This window comes from Chiroxiphia lanceolata, chromosome Z, assembly GCF_009829145.1.
Source record: "Chiroxiphia lanceolata isolate bChiLan1 chromosome Z, bChiLan1.pri, whole genome shotgun sequence".
NCBI lineage: Eukaryota > Metazoa > Chordata > Aves > Passeriformes > Pipridae > Chiroxiphia > Chiroxiphia lanceolata.
In genome coordinates, this window is record NC_045671.1 from 24,048,268 (window position 1) to 24,061,804 (window position 13,537).

Consider the following 13,537-nt stretch of genomic DNA (forward strand, 5'->3'; position numbering starts at 1 on the left):
TCTTTGGAGTTATGTCATAGTAGATTATGGACTGTTTTACAGGAAGAGAGTCCAACTGAATTGTCCAACATAACATCCTGGGAGCTTCAGGTGTCATTTCTAGGAGACTTCGCTCTTCAGAAACATGTTCTTTTCCATCTTTCACATCCGAGGCGAAGCAGGAGACCGTGCTGTTGGTGCAGCAGGTTGATGGCTGTCAGTTGAATGTGGCAAGACATTACTGATTATGTGTTCTGGCAGTGACAGCTCTAGAGCTTGTGATTTTTACTTGAGTAGCTCAAGTTACGGGCAGTGCCTGAGAGGTTCAGAGCTCTGTGTACTTCATTAAACTTCTTAAAGCTAACCAGGCCCTCTCACTCTAGGACTTGATAATTGTAGCCTCCAATTCAGTACTGGTCAGAAACTGGAAAAAGGGGCAATTTGTCAGTGTGGAGGATTCTTGGCAAAGTAAGCGGAGCCATATCAATGACTCTGAGACTGTTTGGGTTTGGACTGCAGTGGTGCTTTTCTGACTGAGATTAAATTGGTGAGGCTGTACCCTCTTAGTCTGGATATGCCTTGTCCCTTATTTAAGGACAGGAGAGGGCAGACCTCTTCTATAGAGCATCGAGAGAGGGCAGGCTGCTTCTGCAAAGGCTGTGTTGTGAAACCACTCAACAATGAAAGAAGAAATGTCCACCAAAACCTCCTTTTGTAAAGGAACAAATGGGTCATCCCTTTTGCTGTCAGAGAGTTTCTCTAGCAATTCTGGCACAAGGACCAACTCTGAAAGGGCTGATACCAAGGAGCTGAAACTAACACCAGGGTGATTACGATTACAATAACATTTAGTACTATTCCACGTCCCTTTTTTTTGCCACGAGGACAGCTGTATGGGATAAAGAGCTGTCTCTCTCCCTTCTGCTGGGTGAGCCCACATCAGGAGAGCTTTCTTTTCTCAGGGCATCGATAGGCTTCACCACAGTCTCCTTCAAATACATGTAGGTACACCTTTTCAGTTCATGGCATCCTCTCTAGCTGATGAATTTGTTCACCAGACCGGGGGGAGAGCAAGCTATAGGATTTTGTGCATGGTAATGAGGTGAGATGCTACTGCTTTTTTCAGTTTTTCATTGTGGTTGATTGGGTTAACCTGGTATATCACAGAGTATTTCAGATAGAAGTTTACTTCTCAAGCTTCTGCAGTACCTAGCTTGCTGATACTTGGAGACACCATCACAACACCAATGAAGGGCAGCAACATTTGCCTTATGAAAATAATGTTCTTGCTGCTAGTCCCACACTTCATCTAGTGCACGGTGTTAGAGGAAGAGCTACATGAGGGTATGCTAAATCATGTTAAACCTTGAAATGAAGACGTGATGTCCTCATGTTTTTGTCATTTGTGTAAGAAGTCTTGGTTTAGAGAGTCCGTGTCTCACTTGTGATTTGCCTGTTTCTTGTGGGACCTTTGACACCTCTTAAAGAAATAAAAACAATAGAATGGTTGCCATTAATTTTTCTCTTGGGGCCCTGCAGAATCTCTAACTGATTTCTGCTTAAGTGTCCCTCAAATTAGTGAGATACTGAAGAAGTAAGTAAAGAAAAAAGAGATAGTTGTTGTCAAAAAGGACTGTTTTCTTTCCACCAGCAGGCTCAAAGCTCTCGATGTCCATTACCTCCTTGTGGGATGTATGCCTTGATTCCATTCACCTCCATGTAAATTTAATCTACCTCACCTGAGATTTTAATTTCTCCAGACCAAGCCTTTTGGGATCCCTCAGTGCTGTTTTAGTGAGATGTCTGTGCAGAGACTAAAGGTGGTGATTTCTGCCTGCGGAAGTGATGTCTCCCCAGCTTTTAAACGGCCTAAAACCAGGACCCACCTCTCCTGTGCAGTGGGGCAGAGTGCAGTTCAAGGTCATTGTTACATACGTTACAAGCTGTTTCTCAGACAATGGTCTGCAAGTAGGATTGTTATTGCTGGAATAGTTATGAATCTTATGGTTTGCATACTCTTATGACAGCATAACATTGCACAAACAATCATAAAAAGTTTTAGTGAGAGCTAGGCTAAAAAATGTTTGATAGCAGTGGATGCAGTGATGCCAGGGTTGTAAAACACTGTGTGGCTCTGAAGATGGTTTGTTGTAAGGGGAACAAGCACTCAGCTGCTGCACGTGGTTCAACATCGATTTTGCACGTGAAGGTTACAAGCAAGAGAAGATCACAGAAATGGAGAAATGGAGAAGGATGAATAAGGAATTATTTTTTCTGTCATGCACAGTAAGGATTTACAGGAGAGTTTCAGTCAAAGCATGATCCTTAAAAAGGAATCAGACCTTGCTTACACCTTCAGGAGCTTTTGTTGGCCAACCTATGCATAGCTGTTACCTACACAGGGATTTTTGCTGGACTGCCTGTACTGACTGGGATTATTTTTTACATGCACAGGCTTTCTCAAGCAGTCTCCAGTAAGAGTGAGTCTTCTTACCTGACTGGTATTTTATAACTTTTTGATAAAAATCAAAGTTTTTGATTTTTATTTCTTGACCAAAAATCATAGCTGGGCAGTGCCTGCTGCAGGGCAGCTTGCTAAGGTGTGAGCTCACAAGAAGGTTTCTTTGTTGGTTAGAAGCCACTGATGTGCTCACTGGCAGATATCCTAGTTTAAGCTGTGTAGACAAGACACTTGGGTTTTCCAAAGTCACTTGGTGAAGACTTACTCATCCTGGAATAACTGTAACCACCTAGGGAGAGTAGCATACTTAAAGTAAGATAACTTCTGGATGCAGATAAAGCCTTGAGCAGCCCAGCTGTCTGCTGTTTCAGAATTTAGGGAGCAAGGGAGAATAGCCAGGGAGGAAACGTGTGAGTGTGTGTGGGATGAGATGAGATGAGGATTAATGCATCATTGAGCCTTGGCAAATAAACTGAATCACTGAATCTTTAATGTAGATTAATGTCAGATTTCATTAGTCTTTGTTCTTTGTAGAGGCTTGTATGCTTGACTGGATTCATAGGGGTGCAAATATTTTATATATTTCTGTGTAGGTTTTGTTCATTTATGTACACGGATACCAGAAGCTGTATCCATCATGATTTGATAAGAATAATGAAGATTATTGTTTTGGTTGAGACCTTTTCCATCATTTATATTCTGCTGCTTTTGCCAGCTCTAAGGCAGATAATCAGATATGTCTGGTGTTGCACCTGAGGAAAAGACAAGCTTAGGTTGGTGAGGAAACGTAGCAGATCTGATGGTTACTGTACATATCCTTTGACTTCAGTTCTGCGTGAGCATCTGGACTCTCCCTTGAAAGTCTCACAGTTGTTCATTACAACAGGAATTTGTGTTGATTAAATGCAATTAACAGTAAAATGAGTTCTCTGACATTAGTACTGCAAGTCAGAGTGTACTGGGGTACTTGAAAGTTGGTGCTTCTGAAACTGGTTTCACTGTATAACTGCTTAGGGACAGCAGTTGGAAATGATGAGGTGACTGCAGTCTTTTCTACCACAACAAAAGTAAAACTTGGATGGACACGCCCAAATCTAATCAGATTTGATTTCCTAAACTGGCAGTGAAACTGCTGGTGTGTGACCCACAGCATAAGGATCATCTGGACTCATTGTAAGTCAGCATCATCCCCAAAATGTGTTAAAATGTCTGGTTCTTACAAATAGGCCATTAAAAATCAGCAAGATGCAGAATTGGTCCCACACTGTTTCTTTGTTACTCTGATAACTCCAGGGATCCTACTTCAGAAAAAGATTAAGGCTGGTGTGAAAATTTTGGCCAAATTTCAGAATTTCATGTAATTTCTTCCCCCCCACCTTTTTTTTTTTATTTTTAATGCAGCTTGGCAAACCAGTATTCTCCCTTCCAGAACCTCAACTTTTTTGTTCTTTCTTTATACTGGTTTAGTGCTAAAACCTAAAATAAATATTGGTGAGAGTCAGACTGAGAAATTTTAACTCATGTTCTGATGTGGGAATTACATTTAAAATTTGGAAGTGAAATATTTAGCATTGCTGAGGTAGGAAACTGTTTGATAAGGATTTCTTAGAAGTACCAAACTTAACGAACTGTCCTTTAGTAAATCCAGAAAAGTGTTGCTGTGATAGGACAGCCAGCAGTTTGAAAAATAGCTGCTAGCTAATAGAAAAGGATGGATCTTTTCAACTTCTATAACCTGCTGTTAATTTGTAGCCTAGTTTTTCTTCAAAAAGCCTGTCCTTCTGTACAGAAATGTGCAGTCTAACTCTCCAAAAGTCAGTGTAAAATGTGTGCGTGTGTGTGTAAATATATACACATTGTGCAAGTCACCCAAGACAATCCAAATTTTATGTGTAAGCAGTGTATTATATACTGTATTCATAACATACCCTTCACACTACAGATTTATGCTAAAAGTATCCTAATGTTTCTGACAGCTCATGTGTGACATGAATGCAATCCGTATTTCTTGGAGGAGCTAATCTAAGTGGTTTATTTTCCGATACCGCTGATAGAGCTATATCTCTAGGTGTCACTGCAGTTGAGATTCTGATGGTAACATATTGTTTATGGGTCACTGCCTTTGTCTAAAAGAATAGGTTAGAACAGAATAGCAAAGGTTAATTAAGTTTGTCTATCAAAGAGGGACAGATATAGATGTCTTTTGTATTTTCTATGCTAGAATCAAAGTAAATCCAGGCGGGGTATCATAGACTCATTTTTCCCTTGTGCTGGACAATATGCTTAGCTGGTTTTAGGAATGAAACAAAGCCACCTTGGGCAGCATGAGTGAAATAGTAGTTGTGAGGGGCTAGCACATGGGCAGCAGCATTGCAAGGTGGGAGAGTAGCAGCAACCCTGGTTTACAGCTGCACAGACTGAGGCAGGGAAGTGTTAAATAACTTGCCACGGTGATACAGCCCACAGGTGACAGAGTGGAGCTTCCTGATGTCTGGATTTCCATTCCATTGCCTAGCGGATGCCATCTTGCCCATGCCAAAATCTGACCCGTGAATCCTGTTTGCAAGAAACAACACATAAATGCAATTTTATGCACCCTAAAGTTGGCTTTAAGATCAAGGCAGAAGGAAGAGGCTGTGTTAAAACTTCTAACAGAGTTTCTCTGGTGTTTCCATAATTACTGGTTTTTGTTTAGGGCAGCTGTTGGTGAGTCATGGGTGAGACAGAAGGATGGAAATCCTGTGTAAAGGGATTTGGCCAGGATCATGTGGCATACCAGTGGCAGAGCTGAAGGACTGCACTTTGTTCTCCTCTGTTGCTTTGAAATTTTTGCAGCTCTTGTTACCCAGGATAGCATCCATGACCTTCTCTTGCTTGTTGTCCTTCTTGGAAATAGTCAGGATCAACTGCAGAATGTGGAGATGCTGCTAAAATAACACTGGCTTGCTCTCAAGGAGATTGTGTCTGGCAGCTTCTGCAAATAAAAGAATTACCCATGTTTTGCCTAAATGAATCATCTAGGAAGGGCAGGACCATTTTCTAGTCTCCCAGGAAAACTGAGTCACCACTTGAGCCTGCTTTGACTCTTTTCTGTCTCTCATCTGGCCACCTCCTCTCCTCATCTGTTTCTCCGTGAAGATGATGTGTAGAGGTTATGCAGATGCTGCCAGGAGCTTGGAAAGAGAAGCCAGGCTGTACATGCTTTTCTACCAGCTGTTGAGAAAGCTTTTTTGCAGGATTGGTCTGATGCGAGAGCATTTTACTTAGGTTTCTCTGGGTTTTGCTGTGTATTCTGTCACTGTTGGACATAGCTGTAGGGCTGCACTGACTGTTTTGCTCAGTGATGAACAAGTCTTGTTTCCAACTTTTTCTGTCTGTGGGCAAACTGTAGCTGCCTCTCAGTTCCTCATATTGACTTTACAAGGCACAGGGAAAGAATTTCCACTGTATGCATGGTCTTTTAATCGGACCATATTTATTTGTTTATGAATTTTAAGCAGCCCACTGTTGCTTGCAGTACATCTTTTAAAATGCTACCGAGTGTGTGCCATATAATACAATTTAGAGGAACCTGCAAATGTTGAGCAGGCCAAATGTGCTGCTCCAGTGATGTGTGTCTCCCACTGAAGTCAGTGAGGTACTTGGTGAGTCCTGCAGCTGGGGCAGGGCACAAGCAGTGTGTGGCTGGAAGGGGGGCAACTTAGGAGCTCAGCTTGCTCTCTGCAAAGAGCATTGCATGCCCTTCCCTTCCACAGCATTGCCTACCTAAAATATCCCTTGTTCTTACAGCACATAACCTGTGGTGATACAAATGAGAGTGATTTGTGGGACTGTCCCAACCCATACTTGGCTTCGCTGTGGGGCTGGAAGGGACAGGGAAGGCAGAAGGAGACACCAGAAGGCCAGGCGTTCTCCCCCTGTGATCCCTGCATGAACCCAGCATTCCCCCTGGACAGGACCCAGGGCAGGATTCCAAACCTGATACCTGACTGCAGCGCTTGGAAGGCTGAACTGGCCCTCATTTGAAATAATCTGAGTATTCTGGGGCCTCCTCAGGGCTGTTTTTGTCTCCTTTTTTGCACCCCAAAACATATAGGGCTGCAGAGCTGCAGGAATTAATGCAGAGCTGCAGGAATTAATACAGAGGAAACGTCCCTTCTCATGAGGTAGTGGTCTCCTTTGTAATGCAGCGCTAAGGTCAAGAATTTTTACAAATGCTTGGTTTTTTATTGTTACTGTAAAATAGGATTGCTAAGCACTATAAAAAGGAAACCTTATGGTTCAGTTTTACTGTGGTGTGTATTCTAAACAGTTTAATAGAACAAAGCCAAAAGCTTTTAGATTTTCTTCAGCGATTAATAAACAGCATATTCTTCGCAGAGCCCAGCCTGTGGTCGAACTGTGCTTCATAGACTTGGTGTGGGTAATAAGATTATAAAACATGTCTCTTGCTAGCCAGCTACCACACACTAATAATAATAGTAGTAGTAATTCATTGCATCTAGACGCTTTAGGTGAGTTGTTTCTTACAGAAATGGAGAAAAACTCTAAAAAGAGCTTTGAAAGGAGGCGAGTCACTGCACCCACTGTACAGGGAAGGGAAACGTGCATGATAGGTTTGGTGTCAGGGAATGATCCTTCCATTTAGTTACAGCTGAAATAATTTTGTCTGCTGCAGGCAACCTTTTCTCAGTTGTACGTGTGCAGACATGCCCTTGAACAAGGGAGAGGTGGAGACATAAGGTCTGTGGGTGCTGCCCACAGCCCTGCCCACCAAGGGAAGGAAGACAGTATGTGCAATACAGCAGGCAGAGAGGAGTTTGCTAGCTTTTTTTCTCCAGTATTTCTAGAGCTTTTGAGCTTTGCAGATGTGCAGGTTCAAAATTCCCTTTGCACTGTGCTTTTGGGCAGTTTGTGTTGCTAATTCATAATTTCAGAGCAAAGGCGGCCTGAGTTTTGTTGAGGGTGTCTGTTTCTGAAGTTTCTGAAGATTGCCTTTTGTTGGAAGAGGAGAGGGGATATCAGTGGTTCAAGTTTAGGTTTCCTCAGCATGACATGTTAAATTTTTTAAGAGCAATTTACTGTTTATTATGGATGAAACTTCAGTGCACGTTGAACTTTTTCTGCATGCAGAGGTAGAAAAATAAAAATCTTAAGCATTGCTTTTATTTGTAATAGAAGAACTCTTAACTTTCACAAACTAAAAGCAAGTCCTGCTGATTCCTCAGTACATGTGTAAGTATGTACAACTGTGCTGCTGTCAGAAGACAGGCAGAGGTGCACTTTGCTTCTTGTGAGCAGCCACCATTCTCTCTCTGTCTTTCTCTCTCTTTCCCTCCCTGTCTCTCTCTCTTTCCCTCCTTCTCTCTCTCTCTATCTCTCTCTGTCTCTCAGTACTTAAACTCACTGCAAACCTGCCTCCACATGAAAAGCTGGCTGTTGCCCTCTGCCTCATAGAGCACTAGCAGCATTTTTGTGACTTGAGCCATTTCCAGCTAGGCATATGAGAATTAATATGGAATTATTAAGGGGATCCCTGGAAAACAAGAGATAACTCCATTCTGGGAGGTGCTGGTGGCTCCTACTGCCAGGACCAGCCCCTGGAGGTCTGCTGGCATGGAGCAGCCGTCTGGGACAGCAGGCTCACACCCTGCCTCTGCTGCTCCCTGTCTTAGCTTTGCAGCCTGGGAAGAGCTGAGGAGCAGGGCTCCAGGCGCAGCTGGCTAGGACCCGAAAGAGCCATAGTGAGCAGGCAGAGCTCCTCCAGCCGAGGTGAGAGGTGGCTGAAGAGGCTTGACAAGCATGTCTGCTTGCAAAGACATTGTGTAATGGCATAGCTGGACTTGCATTATTATTGACACTGATACCGTTACACCTGGTACAAAACTGCGATATTTTGTCTCCGCCAAGAAGCTTTCTTGCCCAGCATACTTACAGAGACCTTTACTGTTGAAAATGTTAGCCTTATGAAGTCTTTGGCTGCATTTTTTGGAGTACCAAGGCCATGTTGCATTGTAGGGCTTTGCAACAAATAATACTAGTTGGTAGTTTTTCCATAAAACACAAAAAAGCATTACTGTTCTCGATCAGTTTGGATGATTTCAGGGCATTGGAGCAAGATAAACTTTGATTTGTGAGTGTTACCAATTTGCTGCGCTCTGCAGGAGGGAGAAGGGGTTGTCTGGTGGACATGGCAGACCTGCTGGCTGGTGCCCATCTGTGGCTCCACTACTGTCTTCCCATGTAGTCTATCCACAGATTGCTTTCTCTGGGTAACTCAGGAAAATATTTTTCCCATCTCCCAGTGTTGTAACAAAAATAGCATGTTTGTCTGCGTGTGTCACTGGTCAGATGCCATGGACCATGTCCTGCGTGAGACAGTCAGTAGGACTGTCCTCCTTAGCCACCCTTTCGGTCTCTGGCAGAACAGTTACCACCAGGCTGAGATGGGTTAGTCTCTGGAGAGGTGTAGGACCTGGATGGGCACTTCACCTCTGACACTGGCCAGGTGCATGCAGTTGAAGGGGTCTGGAACACTTGTTGTCTGTGCTGTAGGCAGGGGACATCCCATACCATGCCAGCTCCCCTGTAGCTGATCGGTGTGGGCACACTGTGAACGCACCAAAGCAAAAACCCAAGGCCAGCATGTCAGGATTTTACTTACCATCCACCCACTGTGACCTCCTTCAAAACCACGTGCTTGTGGGTCAGTGGGGTGCCCCTGTGCTGCTGGGGCTTGGCTTTCACAGGCTGCTGTTTTATTTCTCTCTCTCAACAGGTGAAGGGCATGGAGAGACACCACACTGTCAGCTCCCAGTACCGCATGTGTTCCTACTACCCACCTACTTCCTACTTGGGACAGGGGGTTGGCGCTCCCATGTGCCTTCCCCAAATCCTGACCTCTGAGGACATCCCCTCCTCCTCGGAGTCAAAAGCAAGAGGTAAGTGCACCCACAGGGTCGCCTGTGAGACCCCAGGTTTGAGGTACAACCTCATTGTAGGGGTTTTACTTAAAAATGTACAAGGCTCCAAAAGTGTACTCACTGGATCTATTAGAAGGAGTCTTCAGTTCTTTTAAGGCCCTTAGAGAGCGCGCAGGAGAAGACACTGCACACGTTTCTCAGGAAGTCAAATGACACCCTTTTACGGGCAAACTTTAGAAAATAAGGGAACTTGGCAACCCTTTAAAGGGCAACATTCAACAAAAAGAAGCATTCCACAAAGCATTGACTTAGCACATGCTAACCCATATAACTTAGCAAAATCCAACCCAGCTGTAAGTTGCCCAAATACCAATAAAGGAGATGAAGAGAAGAAGAAATAAAGAAAGAGAGAGAAAGAAAGGAGAGAATTATAGCTAGCACCCCAGATCCAGTGTAGATCCAACTACCAGGAGTCCAGAAGACATCAGGGCCATGACCACATGGTTTGGTTCTGTCTGCTCTGGCCCACTGTGGCCACCCCCCCTAGGTGGGACATCCAGTTTACCAGCCAGTCTGGGGCTGGGTTAAGGGCTCTAGGCTGTGGTGTGGGGGAGTGCTCCGGTGTGCCAATGACTGACAGCTGTTCTGAGGCTGCCCAAGAAGGCCCAGAGGGGCTGGGGTGTAGAACAGGGAATCACCTCACCTTCATGAAATTCAACGTGTCCCTTCCCTCACAGAGATACACTTGAACTGGTCTGAGCCAATAATAAATACAATAATCCAATGCCTCACAAAGCCTGGAACTGGCTTGCCTTGGGCAGGCACCCAGGAAATGTGAGTTGGTTCTGAGAAGGAAGCTAAGCATCAGAAAGTAGGCATTTAAAAGACAGTGACTGTTTCTGGAAGGCCTGTATTGTGGTGGCTAAGTAAGGCTGTTAGTGTACAGTAGTGCAAGCTTATACTTCAGAAGTCTTGTGGTTCAGGAGTCCAGTTAGTTGCACATCTGCACCTGTGTATGTCTCTTAAGTTGTACATAGACTCACTTGAGGTGCTGTCTCTGGTGTTTACCACCTTGCTTTCTCACAGGAGCAAATAATTATCTTCACCCCAGCCACAGAATTACCTTTCTTCTCTTCTCGGAAATACTGTCTGTGATTTTTTGCACAGATCTTCCACTGAGCCTTTGCTGTCCTTTTCTATCTGAACCATATGTGAGAACTATTTCTGCATCTCAGCCAGATAACAAAGCCATTTGTAGACTTACTTCTATTTTTTTTTCAAACTTAATCACACTGCATTAGTTAATTTAAAACTACTACAGATAAATCTTTCTTTCCATATTGTGTTTCAGGCTCTCCTAAGGATTGTTATAATCTGCAGGAATTTCCAGGAAAGTGCTGATGAATTTACCCTGTGGTTTTGACAGTGCTTCTCTCACTTCCTTGTTCCCTTACTCCAGTAGCAGGCAGAGTGTATACATAGGTGTTAACATGTCTCTACTGGAGTAAACCAGCTTAGTCAGGCTCACTTCAGCCTCCAGTACAGTCAGCTGTGGAGATTCCCATGTCACCCCTGAAACAGAAATGGATTCTGCCCCTGCATCTTGATGGCATCAGGGTGCATTGTGTGCTGATGTCCAGCCTTATACTCTTGTGGGTCTGATGTGCCAGGCCATCAGCTCCACACAGTCCAATAGATCCAACTGTCACTTTCCTCTACCTGGCTGGAGGCAAAGCTCTTTTAGTTCTGGTCGTAGTACTTGTTGCTCACTTCTTGTAAATATGACTGGGAAGTCCCTTCAAGAGGATCAGAAATAACATCAGCCCTTTTATTCTGTTAGAGGACTTGCCCACTGGAAACTGGAGCAGCATTTATCCTTGAAGAATTCCCTGCAGTAGTTGTTCTTCCTCTCAACTCATGTACCCATCTCTAGGACAGAGGTGGGTTTTCCATCCCCCTTCCTCATGTCCTCTCCTTGGTCATGCAGATAAAAACACAGGTTACCTTGTGGTGTGTACCCACTCTCTCAAACAGGGGGAGTGCTTGCTCCCAATAGCAGAAACTCTGGTCCATACTGGTGGGGCATGGGATATTTCCTCTCTAGTTTGTACAAATCTTTCAGATCTGTCCACAGTCTTGGACAGTCTTTCCACAGCCGAGGTGCAGGTTGGTAGGGAGGAGAAAAGATCTCCATATGGCCAGAGCTGGATAGTCACTGGAGCACTGTTTGTTCTTCTTTCATTGAGTCACTGCCGGTGATGTCAATGAGTTGGCATACGATGATGGCACGCTCCGTACAAACTTCCACCACGTGGATTTTGGACAGTGGACCTCATCTGGATTTACAGGGGACTGCTCATTATTTGAATCCATATAGATTACCTCCAGCACAGCTGATTCTCTCAGGTACTGGATACCTTTCTTCATGGTCTTCCACCTGCTTGGGTGCACTATTAGACCATTCTTGAGAGAATACCTTCCCTCCTGCTTGACAGGAGTCACCTCCAGAGGCTGAGAGACTCTTGTCCTCTTCCCAATCCCCTTGTCAGTGCCAACATGCGAGGACAGAGATCCCAGTTTCTTGGCTTCACTACCATCTAGTGTCATATTGTGGGCTGCAATATCCCAGCATTGGGGCAGCCAGGTCACCAGGGCCTCACCTGACTGGCAACTGAAATCTTTTTGCATATCTTGCAGCTCACCCAGAGATAGGGAGCTGGTGATTATCTTTAGCCCTGCCTCTTCCTCCTGTTACAAGGGCCCTGCTTCTTACTTTGGACTTCGTATTCTGTATAGGAGCAACTGCTACTGGCATAAGTTGTTCCTCTGGCTCAGCAGCAGTTTGAGTATATACGGTACCTGTTGGTCTGCTTTTCTCCTCCTCCCTCTGTGGGTGCTGTCTAGTGACTACAAATAGTAGCTAGGGCCCAGCAAACTGGAATAAATTGCTCCTCTCTGGAGTTGCCCCAGCATTTCCTTGCAAATATTCTGTCACTTTAAGAGTTCTGTTGTTGTTCAAGTGTGAACTTCCAGACCATTGGAGCAGAGAATTTCCCCCCAAACTGGCCTATTTTCTCCCACATTCCATGCCACTCGTGACTTATTGACTCTTGAGGCAGATCTCTGAATTACCTTTGTAGAAATCTCTTTCTTGACTCTAAACATGGTGTAGACTCCACTGAGGAGACCTGGCAGACCAAGCAACAAACCCATGTTTTCCTTTACATCCAAAGGAAATTACAAATTCTCAAAAGCTGTTGTAACAGGACTGAAGGAGGAAAAGGGGTGAAAGGCTGGCAAAAATCATCCTCCCCTCTTCTTCCAACAGGCTGGTTGGTTACCATTGTTAATGAGTTGCCAGAAGTAGCACCCAAGGCCAGGGCAGGAGAGCGGCATTGAATACAATCCCAAATAACCCTCATTGCCCTTGGTGTTACCACACCAAAACTGATATCACACAGTACATAGACAGAGCAATCCTGATTCCTCTCCCTGCTCTGAAAAAGATCCCTACAAGAAGCACATAGGAGAATATATACAGCGTTATCACACCCACATGAACAGACAGAACATCCCGCTCTGGGCAGATCTGTTGTTATCTCAGCCCTTCATGCCCCATGCTGGGTGACAGTTAAGGCTGCTCTGGTATTCTCCACTTAAGTACTCCTGGCAAAACTACAGCTGCTGCTTCCCCTCCTGCACCCCTCCAATTGGAGGCACAAAAGGCAAAGATCATGGGTTGAGATAAGAACAGTGAACAATGAGATAAGAAAATAGTAACAGCAACAATACTAATAACAAAAGTTCTCAAAGAGAGAGTGATTTACATGCAAAATGCTCACCAAGCCTGGGACAATGAAAAACAATGGCAGACAGACCCTACGCCTGCCACGCTTTCCCCCTATCACAAAGGAACATCCTTTCTCCTTGGAAGCGAGTGTGTCCCTCTGCTGCGTCCCCCAACAATGATGTCAGAGGGTATCGAATAACATTAGGGTCTTGGCCACACCCACTCCTGCTTATCTGGGCCGGAACCAGGACAATAAGCTTTTCACAGTTCATTTGTCTGTAGCAATTGGTGGATTTGGCAGTTTAATTTTGTATGGTCTGCAGGAAGTATTTCTTTTCATTTACTTCATACCTGCCAAGTTTTTGGGTTTTTTCACAGTCACAC

At 44.4% G+C, this 13,537-nt stretch overlaps 1 protein-coding gene across 3 annotated transcripts in view; it reads left to right on the forward strand.

Annotated features, from left to right (window-relative positions):
• DMRT1 (doublesex and mab-3 related transcription factor 1) overlaps positions 1 to 13,537 on the forward strand; it is a 67,871-nt gene that overhangs the window by 26,076 nt on the left and 28,258 nt on the right. For all 3 annotated transcript variants that reach the window (XM_032676347.1, XM_032676349.1, XM_032676348.1), the window contains exon 4: positions 9,219 to 9,381. In XM_032676347.1, coding sequence (XP_032532238.1) covers positions 9,219 to 9,381 — 163 coding nt within the window. The remainder of the gene's footprint in view (positions 1 to 9,218; positions 9,382 to 13,537) is intronic.